Genomic DNA, 13255 nt, shown 5'->3' with positions numbered 1-13255 from the left:
CCATATTGTATATTTCACTTTGGATATTTTGATGCATCACCAGAATGCAATCGAGGACGCTTGCCATCTTTCAAGAGGGGGGTATGTCATGGCCCTGTGAAAATGGAGCAGGACAAGTGTGGGCATGGTGGTTGCAGGGTCAGAATATTTTATGATTCACATGGGGGGTGCCCGGACAGTGTTTAAAGATGTGTGGACAACCCTAGGTGTGAAGGGGGAACATTAAAACATTAACTTTTAATGTTTATTAAAGTTGCCCCTAGGCCTTAGTGGCCCTAGGGAACTTATTAAGTTGGGGCCCTAGGGATTAACTTGGGAAGGAGGTTTTCTCTCTCTTCACTCTCTCTCCTCCCTTTTTGGGGAGTCGTGTAGCAAAAGGAGAGGCTTCCTTCATGCGCTTGTGTTCAATCGTGGAAAAGCTTAAGAGAAGGGAGAAGGCGGCTGTTTTGCTGCAGATTGCTGCTGTTTTTCTGAAGGAACCAGCCGTACAGCACTGTACGGCCAGTATTGGACTCTCTCTCTCTCTCTCTCTTTCTCCTCTGTTGCTGGCGGCGCACAGAGCAGCTGCTGGTGGCTGCGCAGAAGCCCTATACAGGCTGGACAGTCAGTTTTCCAGCCCATATCTTACTGTACGACTGCCGTACAGTGTACGGGCAGTCAGATACAGCTTACACAGGTGCAGGCGGCGCTTTACTGGTGCTGGACAGACCTGTGCAGGCTGATTCAGGCAGGTACAGAAGTGGACAGCAGGTTGTTTATGCAAGTACAACGCCTGGCACGCATCCCGAGGCGGTACAATCAAGTACAGTGCTGATTTTCAGATCTGTACTTTCAAGGACAGCATAGGAGTGAGCATCAGGAGGAAGATACAGGCAAGTGCAAGCACACGTGTGAAGCAGGATTGTGGGTTCAAGTGCCTGCAGGCACAGATTAGTGCTGTTGTTTCCTCCAGAGTTGTTTCACGAGCTGAACTTGGTAAGCCTTGACTCTGTTCATCTATCTCTCTTTCTATTGCTTGATGTCTGCTACAGGTATGTGTTATCTGGCTCCTTGTGAGAGGAGGAGTTTGGCAGATTGACAAGGGATTAAGACAGGGATTGAACAGCATATGCATGTTTGAGCTGAGAAGATGTATCAGGCTCTTGAGTTATGCCAGATGTATGCCCATGGCTGGCCTGCTTTGTGAACTTGGCTGATCAGAGGGAGGCACAGTGTGTTGCTTGAAGACACAGATCTGTGTGCATAGATCCTCTGTGCTGAGAAGGATTTGTGGGCAGTCAGATTGGACTACAGGTGTAAACTCTTGGCTGGTTTTTGTGTTGTACTCAGCCATACATACTATTTTAATGGAATAAAGAAATACCGCAAGGGGCGCCAAGCTTTGGGGCCAACAGGTGTCGTTGTGTTTTCAGATTTGGGCACTCTAGCTCCAATCTGTATTTTGGTTTTTCATCTAGACTACAAGTGGACGGGTGATTGCTCCTACCGCACTCTGGTTTTCTATCAGAGGCCGGTTTCAGTGGGACTGTTCAATGTTCCCCTTTCTTTGTTATTTCTGCTACATGGAGCTTCTTTAGCTTATTCAGTTTTTGCACTCAATACATAAAAAAGGCCCTACAAGAGGCCACACTAGCATAGCCTCCTTTAGGGCCTTTTTTTTAAAGTGTTTGTCGATTCGAAAGCAAGATGGGAATGCGATCAATAGCTATGGCAAAGAGAATCAATGGCCAATGTTTGTCTCCCTTGTATGGCTTGTGGCTATAGCATATGAAATCAAAGGCCATGGCAAGCTTCAATTCTTGCACTAAATACATAAAAAAAGGCCCTAAAGGAGGTCGTGCCGGCGTAGCCTCCTTCAGGGCCTTTTTTTAAATCAGTTTGCCAATTCTAAAGCAAGATTAGCACTTCGGAAATGTTTGGCTTGGCTATGATCAAGAATCTTGGAAATGTTTGGCTTGGCTATGATACATGGATCAAAGGCCATGGCAAATGCATCAATTTTTTCACTTAACACAAAAAAGGCCCTGAAGGAGGCTACGCTGATGCGGCCTCCTTCAGGGCCCTGTTTTGTGTGTGCGACGATTCGAACACAAGATGGACTAAGGCAAGGCTAGGGCAATGCCTTCCTTGTTGAGGCTTTGAATATGGCACATATAATCAAACCTATGGCATATGCTACACACAAAACATGGCTAGGGGAGGCCATACTGGCGCGGCCTCCCCTAGCCATGTTTTGTGCATAGCATCTCCTATGGGTTTAATGATATGCCTACGCCCAAGCAATGCACTTGGCCATTGCTTAAATCAATTCAACTACTAGCAACGACACAACATCATTTTGGATTTTTTTGGCCAAAAATCAGAATTTCAGTAGAGCTTACAATTGACAAAACCTAATTAAATTAAAAAAACAGGCATGGACTGTTTTTTTAAATGAATCGCCAGTTAAACAAGAAGCAATGGAAGTGGATTCGACAAGGCTTCCCTGGATGATGGTCATGGAGGCTTGCATCCACGTAACATTGCCTGGCTGCTGCAGGAAGGGGAGAGGATAAGGGATGAAAGGGTGAAGTCGTATAACAGGGTGAGAGAATGAGGCGAGAGAGGGTCCAGAGCTAGGTTGCAACTAGGGCAACCTAGCCTCATAATTTTTAAAAAATGAAAATGTAATCTGATTTATATTTTTAAAATGTAATCTAATACTTACACGTACACACACACACACACACACACACAGAGGAGCACAATAAGCATTTAGTTTATGCATAACATTCGAGAGTCAGATTTGTGATCTACAATCATTGTAATTACTCATCCATTCAGTAATATCCATTAGGAGTAGGTTGGGTGCACGGATGATTAGCGTTAATCTTTCTTGCTTAATGTTAATCATCATTAATCACACATACACATAGTTAGCATGTTACATTGGTATCTAGGTTCATCTTAAGTAAAGTTTTTGCATGCTGAATTACAGTTTCTGAATTTAGGGTTCACTTTTTTAGGGTTTCAGCCCAAAATGTTGGTCTTCCCGTCCCTCAAATCAGCCCCTACATAAGAGTTTTCAGCTCTATTTATCGGTTTGCATAAACCTTGGGTTTTGCATTTTGCATGTAGAAGAGTCTGCATGTGTCTAGTCTAGGTCTAGTAGGCAGAATCTGCATTTCTTCATCACCAAGGAGCCACCCTATGAGAAGTATTTACGGGAAATGTGAGATTGATGAGACGTACTGGCAAAGAAAAGAAGAAGGTGAAGCTTGCTATGGCCAAATTTTAAGAACGTGAAGCTCGAAGGCATCAAGAATACGAAGAACTACAAGCTCAATGGGGTCAAGAATTTAAAGAAAGTCAAGCCCGCTTGAAAGCCATTTGCAGAAACGGAAAGACACGAAAGTGGAGAATTCACTAGAGGTTAAAGCCCAACATGAGGGAGTTTCCAAGGATACCACAGAGCTTCCAGGACTGGAAGTGGATCAGGAGACAGTTACCTCAAGTAAGGAGTGTAGAATCTCAGATGACCAGTAGATTTTCAAGGAGGCAGTAAACGTCTACCGTTCAAGTATGTCTCTCTAAATCCAATACGAAGGAGGATGAGAACAATTCTACATCAGTTTTCGCAAGGACATAAGACTCTCCCATGTCAGCAGAGCATCCATTGAAAAAAGGGCCATAGTTGTTACGAGGCATGCCTCTAACTGTTAGAGGCATTCGAGGCGTACGAGTCTTCCAAGGCGTTTGAGGCATCTGGGCATAGTTGATTTTTTTTTTTGATCGTGCCCGTTTCTGACCATTTGGGATTTGCCGTTTCTGCTTGTTTGAGTCTCTAGATGGGGGGTTATAAGGGCCCCTCTGAGCTCTCAAGACTCACACACACTCTCTCTCGAGTCTCTCGCTCTCTCATACACACTCTCTCTCCCTTCCTTAATGCTTAAACCTTGCTCAAGGCAACCCCTCTCACACACACTCTCTCTCTCGGGACACCCTGGACAGAGCCATTGCCATCTGTAGAGCGAGACGCCCACGACCACGAGGATTGCGTCCACGAAGACCTCACCATCAGCAGATTCGAGCCATCATTGTCCGCCCCCACCGGAGGAGTTTACCGCGACAATTCAACGGTTCAGCTTTCAGCTCTTAGCTCTCTTAGGATGTTACTATTTTCATTCTTTCTTTCAAATTTGTCATGATAAGACATCATCATCATCAGTTGTACCTTGTTTCGGTCTCATGGGCCATTTCGGCCTTTAGGAGACGTTAATATATCTTTCTTTCTTTCTTTCTTTCTTTCTCACACACACACTCTCCCTCTCTCATACACACCTAGGTGACACCCTCTCTCTAATAATCTATCTATCTATCACTATCTATATATGTATCTATCATATTATATATATATATATATATATATATATAATGATAGACGCCTCTAACACGCCTCTAACAACTCTAAAAAATACTAGTCTTTCGAGGCACGTACCATACCCACCTCGTACCAAATGCCACTGATGCCTCTAACAACCCTGAAAAGGGCCATAAGAAGAGCTAGCAGTTCCAGTGGAAGTTCCAATGGAGGTAGCATTGGCAAGGACCCAAAAAGTTGGGAGGTGAGCCTACAGAATGACCAAGTCAAGACAGAAGCAAAGGTGCATGGTTTGCCCCATTGCTCCAAGTTTAGCAAGAGGGGTTGTCAGGTGCACACCTTCTAAGATGGTGCCATGTAGACATGATTATTTCTTGGAACTGCCTAAGGGCAAAGTTGGAGGCCATATATCCGCAATTTGAAGCAGTTTTGGGAGCCTATATGGAGCTCGGAGTTGCCCAAGAAATCGACCAATAGTTGGGACACCTTTTGGGTATAGTTTGGCGGCTAAATATGATATTTTGAACATTATTATGTAGGTCAAAAAGGCAAAACCAACCTAAATATGCCTTGCTATCAAGATCCCTATAAAAAGGCAAGTCATGGGTCATTTGTAGGCATTCAAAGACAAAGGTTGCAGAGCCAAGACCAACGGCTTGTAGCCACAACATCTGGATCAGCCAAGTACACCTCCACATCAAGGTTTTTTCCACTAATGCACTGAGGAGGACAGTAAGCATTTAGTTTATGCATAGCATTCAAGAGTCGGATTTGTGATCTACAATCATTGTAATTACTCATCCATTCAGTAATATCCATTAGTAGTAGGTTGGGTAAAGAGTCTCTCCTTCTCTCTACTCATCATTGCGCATGTGATTAGCATTAATATGTCTTTCTTAGTGCTAATCATCATTAATCACACTTCCGCATAGTTAGCGTGTTACATTTGAAGCCATTACTACCCACAAAAGTTATGCATACTCTCATGGTCATTTGGGCTTGTTTATAGGGACCTTTCAAATCACGGCCATTGGCTAGGAGTGACATCATCAAATGGTGACAATGTCACACTTGAAACATTGACCGGGGTCCGGGTAGTCACTTGATTCGGAACTCTTGCTTCAAGAGTCGTATCCACAACCCTCCCCACTAGAAGTGTGGCTATCCTCCATAGTCTCCTGACGTTTATTTTGAGTCCACTGCCCTTTGTCCTCTTTGAGTCTATGAATGGACTGACTCTACTTGGAAGTATGCAGATTTTTAGAGAAGACCTTGAGAGATTTTTGTCTTGCCCTAATTTGCCATTTTTGAAGCTTCTTGGCATCATAGCGTTTCATGCAATTATGGGCCTCTAGAAGATCATCCTGCTCCTGAGCATCCAATGTCCTATACTGACTATAATCCATCACTAATTGTATTATTGATTTTGCAATCAATACATTTTGCCTTTCCATGCCTATATACCATTTCCCATATTTTCGAATGACATCCTGAAGTCTTATTGCAAATCTATACCATGCCAGATCTACATCTATCTGCATGTGAAGCTATAAAGGCTGAATTTCAGCCTCCACCAAAACTTTGAATTGCCGATGTGTCATGTAACTATTATTAACTATAAGCAGTTTCTTGTGAGGCAAAGGTACATCATGCATAGTCATGCCAAAATACAAAGTCATCCATAAAGGAAAATAATCCGAAGTTTGCATAGAGAAGTCTATGGACATAGTGCAAGTAGAGACATCAAACTAATCTGCATTTAGTATATACCATCAATCCAATAGTCATTCACTACATTGCGATGGAAGGTATATCCTTTTTCAGTAGACATTAGATGCTTCCATAAACCGCATGCTTTCATGCTTTGAAGTAAATTTTGCCATGTCCTTAACTCCAAACCAACCATGTGTGATCTATGAGGGCTGTTGTCTTCATAGTTTGGTGAATTACATGATAAAGCATTTGTGACCCATGGATAAGCTTGTAATTATTGCCACATTTGAGCTTGCGTTGCATATGTTTGCGAAGCATGTACAGTAGCAAAGTCCAATTTTTCACCATTCACCGTACATTGAATGATCATTCATCTACCTTGAGGATCATTATAGGCCAATTGCAACTGTAGCTCATGCCTAACCAAAATGGCAGAAAAAGCACGATTACCAACATAGAAGATAACAAAAACTAGCAAAGCAACCTCCCCTCCCAGCAAAACAATGTTGGTGTCACATGCACTCTGCACTCAGTGCATGGTGACGACCCCATTGTATATCCTCAGTCCAGGATAAGTCATGCACGAGCTACGTAGGTCATTCCTCAGCCTTAGCAGGTTCATACCTTGCGTTTTCTGCATATACAATAACCGGCCTATGCACAGTACCCTTAAGTCCTGCGTTTTCAGTTCTACCTCAGTTCTCAGCATTTCATTCACATCCTATATCATTCATTCACATCCCGATTCACATCACATCACATCCATTCACATCCCTTATCATTCATTCACATCCTATATCATTCATTCACATCTCGATTCACATCACATCACATCCATTCACATCCCTTATCATTCATCACATCCTATATCATTCATTCACATCCCGATTCATATGCTCTCACATTCATTCACATCCTATATCATTCATTCACATCCCTTATCATTCATTCACATCCCGATTCATATGCTATCACATTCATTCACATCCTATATCATTCATTCACATCCCTTATCATTCATATCTATCCAATTTACATCACATCTCATCGCTTCAATTTTCGTTCATATCCATCACATTTACATCCACATATATTCTTCCCATACATCCACATCCATACTTATCACATACACATCCACATCCATACTTATCACATACACATCCACATCTATCTTGGGAAGAGTGCATAGGCTCGAGATCAGTTCATTGTGGTGTTTCTACAGCCGTGTTCAAGTCAGCCAAGCTTCCGATCCTCCGAGATCTTGCGTTTGGCTTGTCTACAGTCCACAGTCATTCTCTCTAAAGTAATAAAGCAAATACTATTCCGGTAACGGGATAGGGGATCCTTCAATGGGTAATTTGGGACCCAATCTGGTGTACATATATATATCTCTCTCTCTACATCTCTTTAAAGTTTGAAGTCATTAAAGTGGATTCCTAAACTCACGAAACTCAGGATACAGAATGCGGTGTGAGACTTGTGTGACAGGATCCTTGATTACGAACACTTCCGCTGCATGTTACAGTTGGTTGTGTTCTTGTAAGCAAACTATGTGTGGTTGAGTTCTATGTATGTAAGCCCAAATTAGCCTCCATTAATTTATTTAACAGAAGCCCAGTACATTATATGTCAAACATCTAAGTGTATATACATATTTACATGTTTTGTAGTGAGAGCAACAATCTTAAGTTTCCACCAGCATGGTTGCGGTTGCCTGGCTCCTAGCATAGCCATGCTCAACATTAACCATAGCACAATCAAACACTCTGATTGCATATGACCAAATTTGCCACAAGTGAGGCGGGCTGCACTACCATTTTGGCAGAAGCATTGGGTAAAGTTGTACAAATGGAAATGTCAATAGGTTTTGCATATTGTGGGATAATGATAAACTCACACCACCAGATGTTGCTTTTGATGTGGAGATGATTGGCATGTCCTCCCAGGATGTCTTCTTTAACCTTAAATGGGGAAGATTTATTGGCTCTTGACAATAAAGCAAGAGGTCAACTACCTCCATCCATACAGAGCACTTGCGCCTTATAAGGCTCTGATAATCCTTAGTTGGCAGCCAAGCGACCATAAAACAAAGGCCGAAGGGGAGACGACAGGGTCAGAGCTCACACAAGGAGGCAACTCAACACACACACACACACATATATACACATTTTTTTCGAATCATGTGGCTTTTTTTGCGATGGAAAAAACCTTTGAAAGGACCTTCGAAACGTTTCTAGTGACTATGCTACCACCTGAAGAACAAGAGGATCCCAAAGTTAAAATGGTCACAAAAGGTAAGCAAGCTGAAACTGAGGCTTTTTGTGAGGATGCATGTATGATCTATGGCAATCAATCTATGCATGCATATGGGAGTTGTGTAAGCATGTTAGATGCTCAGCCTGCAATCACACAAGCTTTTTTGTCAAAGCTCAAGAGAAATTCGAATCGATGAATAGAGAACATGTTGGAACTTGGAGAGCATGTCAATGCAGGCTAATTTGATCAGAGTTAGTTATGTATGCCATAAACATGCCAAGAACATGGCAATTCAGAATTGACAAACAGATGCTTGATCATCCACCAAATGCAGTCACATGTGCATATGGGACAGATGCAGGCTACAACTGCTGCCATGGGTCTGTATGTACCCAAGAATATGGCTGCTGCCATGGGTCTACAAGTACCCATACCCTTTTTGATATGGCTCCGAACATGGGCTTGTTGATGCCTGTGAAGAAATGGGACAAACCAAAACATGTATAGGTATGTGGTTGCAAATCAGCCCCATGGAAACTGTTTATGTCACCAATTGGCCGACCATTTGGTCCATTCCCACATTTTTGCGTCTCGTTCACCTGAGGCCAGGCCGGTGTCTCGTGTGAAGAGGCTAGTATTTTGCTGACATGGACGGGAGCCAGACTGGTGCCACCCGTGTGTTAGCAGGATGGTGTCGTATGGACGGGAGCCAGATCAGTGCCACCCGTGTATGACCTGGACTGTGTTCGATCCATGGGACTGTCACGCCATGGAAGAGCCAGTATTCGTGCCGTGTTTTACCTATGGGACTGTCACACCTAGGGAAACTCGTGCCTGGAACTGTGTCTTACCTATGGGACTGTCACTCCATAGGAAGACCAGGTTTTTATGTTTTATGTCGTGCCAGTTTTGTGCCGACAGATATTTTGTACATGTTCCATGAACGGGAGATATGTCCATGTTACTTTTTGCACATGCACACATATTTTGTATGCTTGAAACTGTTTTCGCATGACATGTATTTGTGTGTTTGCCTGCTTGACGTGTTACTTACTGAGCGGGGACGCCTGCCAGTGAGTCGTGAAGTGTGCTCTGTATTCTGACGAGTTTCAGTGCATGTGAACAGGTGGTAAGTATATGGTACATGTTGTTTTAAATGTTTTAAATACTAACCCTTTGATTTATAAGGTGAAGTGTTCACATTCATTTAAATGTGGGCACCACTTTGGGGCCAAGGTGGGGAGCCCCATTTAAGTGAGTGTGGGGGTGGGCAAAGGCACCTACCCAAACTCCCCCACCCTCATGCAAGCGTGGAGTTAAACTCCACATCAATTTTATTAAAAAAGTTTACCCCGTCAAGCGTAAAGATCCCAACGCTTCTTCCTGGCGTTTGTTCATCACCCGGTTCTCCTTCCACGTGAAGACCAAGAAGTCGTCACCTACGCCTCTGCTCCTACAGCAACCAGGCGCATGCTTTTCCCATCTCTGCTGGCGACTGAATTTACAGCAGGCGGCTGCCATCTTTTCCCTATTCTGCTGCGCATACTGTCTCCCAGGCGGTTGTGCGTTTCACTAGCCTCTCCTACACTTGCAACAGGCGCATGCTCTCAAGAGAGGCCATCTCCTCTTCAGGCGACTGAACATCCAGCAAGAGGCGCTGCCCTTTTTCCTATGCGTGAGTTCTTCTGCAGACTGCACGTTGCTTCCATAGGCGGCTGTTTACCCACAGGCTGTGCCGCCTAGCTCCTTTGCAGGCAGACGTAGGCCATCTCCAGCAGCAAATTACAGCAACCAGTTGTTGTTCCATCACCAGCAGGCCACGCTCCAGCTACTCAGGTGGCTGTATCTTCATGCGTAGCTGCTCCTGTTGGTAACTGTGTTCCTACAAGAGGACTTTACCTCTCCTAAGGCGGCAGCTCCATCTTCTGTTTGGTTAAAGGTTGTACTTCTTTCCCGTTGGTGGCTACAAGAAGTCTTTACATCTCTTGGGTGGTATCAAAGTCTACACAAACGCCATAAGTATTGGTTCTCTATCAACCTTCAACAAGTAAGTGAATTTTCAGATTTGAGTAAAGTGTTATATGTTTAAATCTGATAAGGGAATTCATCCCTCTACGGCCACACCCGTTCGGTGCCGGGTTGTCCAAGCTTTATTGGAGAACCTCGGTCCAAAGGTGCTGAGATCGGGAGAGCCAGGCGTTAGTACGAGAGCGCCTGTCTGTGCGTGGTCTCGGAACACCAGTGTGGTGCTCTCCGCGGAGTCCAGTGAAAGCACAGGACCGTAGCGATTGGACCACACTAGTGGTCGTACTGCTTCGAGTTTTCTACATCGAAATCCGAGCCTACTTGTTTGGTACTGTTTTCATATGTACATGGACATTATCTGGTTCTCAGAACCCATGGAGCATTGTATTCATTAAAATACTCCCAATAAATATATCATATATTGAGGGGGGGGTCGGCCCGTTCCGGCCCCAGTGCTGGTGTCCAACTTTCCATTTCTGTTCATTTAAATTCAAGTTGTTTTAAAGTTGTCCATTTCAAATTTGTGGTTTTAAAGTTGTGCTATTTAAGCGTGTGGGTGTCCAGCGGAGTCTTTCCCACTTGACGGGATCGGTTTCAGTTTATGCAGGCAATAAACTGGTTTTGCCTTGTTCACATGTGATGTATCAGGTGAATCTTGAAAGGGCCAGCCAGTATGCAAATGTGGGTCACAAGATTGTTACCCTATCCTCACAGGTTTATTCAGCCTAACCTTTGCTATGGAATTATTAAAAATGTCCAGAGATGAGTTCCTTATGCAGTGTAAGGCACATGCATAACTATATGGCCATGAAGGAGAAGTGTTTGGGCATCTACTTTATGTAGGTTTTGGGCTGCAAATGAAGTTCTGAATGCACCAGACAGCCATCAAGACTTTGCCAAACTATGCAAGATACTGGAAAGTAACTTTTGGTTGCAAGATGGTGGCCATGTTTGCAGGTTATAATCAGCCACTCATTGGGAGATGAGGGATACTTACAGCATGTTATGACCAGTTTTTTCCATGCCTATTGAGGGCTATCTGGTCCATGATAGGATTGTTGGGTATTCAAAGTATTCATGTGTGTGTCCATCATGTCTGAATCTGTGTGTGAACAGCCCCTAAAAGGATTGTGTGTATATGTGTGAACACCTGCCCAGGTGTGTGGGGGATTTCATGGAAGTAGAAATACTTCCGTCAATCTTTACGACAATCTTGGCATGACAGCTATCAACTACAACAAATTGATCAAGCTCAGTTTGAATTGTTTTTCCATTGTTTCTAGATGTATATCAAGGTGAAGATACCTCTTTCAGGGCTTCACTCTGTACATTAATATAGACAGTGTTTTTACCCAAAAAAAAAATGTTGGATTTCATGGTGGATTCCAAGAGATGATTAAGAGCCATGATAAAGGCATCATAAGCATTAAGCAAGAAGATTAAGACTGATCACATAAGATTAAGGTAATGAAAAGCATAATGACAACAAGATGATGACACATCTTGAGCCATGTACTGCAAGATGCATATTTACTCAGAGGCCTACTGCAATTGCCTTCTTTTTGCAGCACGCATAAAGAGGCAAAAGCATTAAACTATAGGCAACTTATCTACCTAAAACTGTTGACTCCTGGCTTTCCAACAAGGCAATGCCTCGCAAGCCGCATTATCAACATACATACTACCACAAAACCAATATGCAGGAGGGCAATCTAGTAAGCACGAAATTTGAGGCTTGCCACCTGCCTGGTGAAATGACCATACAATCTGCAGGTCTGGCAATCTAGAGCAACTGAGCTGTCAAAAAAATGGTACGTTTTGTTAAAAAATCCAAAAACATGTCATTAAGGTTAAATCCCACACTCAACAAGGAGCAAAGTCTAATCTTAATTGTTTACTTGCAAAGCTTCAAACCGTCAACTTCGTCATGTGCAGTTTAAATTATCTGCCACACAACCCTGGTCACATCATCATCATACAATCACAAGTGCATGTTTAAATACAACTTTACACACTAAATACTCTATCCCTTAGTCTTTGGAGAAATATGTAGAGCAGAGAAGACCAAACCTAGTCATTTATGTTTGTAAAGATTTGCGAAGAATTGCAAAATTCAAAGATGATGCTTTTACCACAAAGCTTGCCAAGACAAGGTTTGAGGAGATAACATACCCATCCTACATAAGCACACACCAAGGAAGGATTTGAGATACACATATGTAATGAATAAATTGGAAGCTAAACTACAGAAATTTCCACAAAATTCTCAAAAACACAAAGCTTAAAGCCTATGAGCACGTATTTCAATAATAATTTTAAATATATGAAGTATGAAAAGTAGTGCAGATACATTCTAAACACAGGACAAACAGGATTAGTTCCCAATTAGGGGTCGTGCAAGCTCCCTCACCACCTGAGGGCATATGCTTATATGTAGTGCCGCATGGCACTGACTCCAACTCTAGAGGCACTTTTGTCCTATGGGTTTTTCCCCAAGACATTTGGTGTGAAAGGACATCTAGACTAGGTTTATTATTATCACTTGTACTTGTCACTTATCACATTATTGTGTTGCTCTCTCTCTCTCTCTCTCTCTCTCTCTCTCTCTCTCTCTCTTGAGAGTGGAGACGGCCAGATATGCGCTAGGGATGGCTACACCACAGGATAGGATGTGTCAGCTTTACCATACAAAGGCCGAGACGGATAAGCACTACATATGCCAATGCCCGGTATACTATGAGATCAAAGGGAGGTTCCACTTCCTCTTCCAAGACACGTTTGGACCACTCTACAGGATCATGGACTTCCCGGATCAGAGATGCCTAGGCCTCTTCCTTTTGGAGCTTCACAAACACAAGGAGTCACTATTGCAGCCCAGACTTGCAGCACCTACCCAAGGAC

General features: G+C 43.2%; 1 protein-coding gene across 3 annotated transcripts in view; it reads right to left on the bottom strand.

The window, feature by feature from the left end:
* Positions 1-13255, bottom strand: part of LOC147604880 (ribulose-phosphate 3-epimerase, cytoplasmic isoform-like) — a 51216-nt gene that overhangs the window by 25349 nt on the left and 12612 nt on the right. Inside the window, exon 1 of one of the 3 annotated variants that reach the window (XM_086793756.1) lies at positions 12425-12481. The exons of 1 other annotated variant lie outside the window; for it this stretch is intronic. In XM_086793756.1, coding sequence (XP_086649882.1) covers positions 12425-12432 — 8 coding nt within the window. In that variant the 5' untranslated portion in view covers positions 12433-12481. Of the gene's footprint in view, positions 1-12100; positions 12380-12424; positions 12482-13255 lie in introns of those variants that run through there. One more of the 3 variants, XM_086793758.1, reaches the window with a different exon arrangement.

The sequence above is a fragment of the Cibotium barometz genome, chromosome 60, assembly GCF_041138505.1.
Source record: "Cibotium barometz isolate CiBa-2024 chromosome 60, ASM4113850v1, whole genome shotgun sequence".
Classification (NCBI taxonomy): Eukaryota; Viridiplantae; Streptophyta; class Polypodiopsida; order Cyatheales; family Cibotiaceae; genus Cibotium; species Cibotium barometz.
Note: the sequence above shows the minus strand (reverse complement) of the source record. Positions and strands in the feature narration are given on the sequence as shown.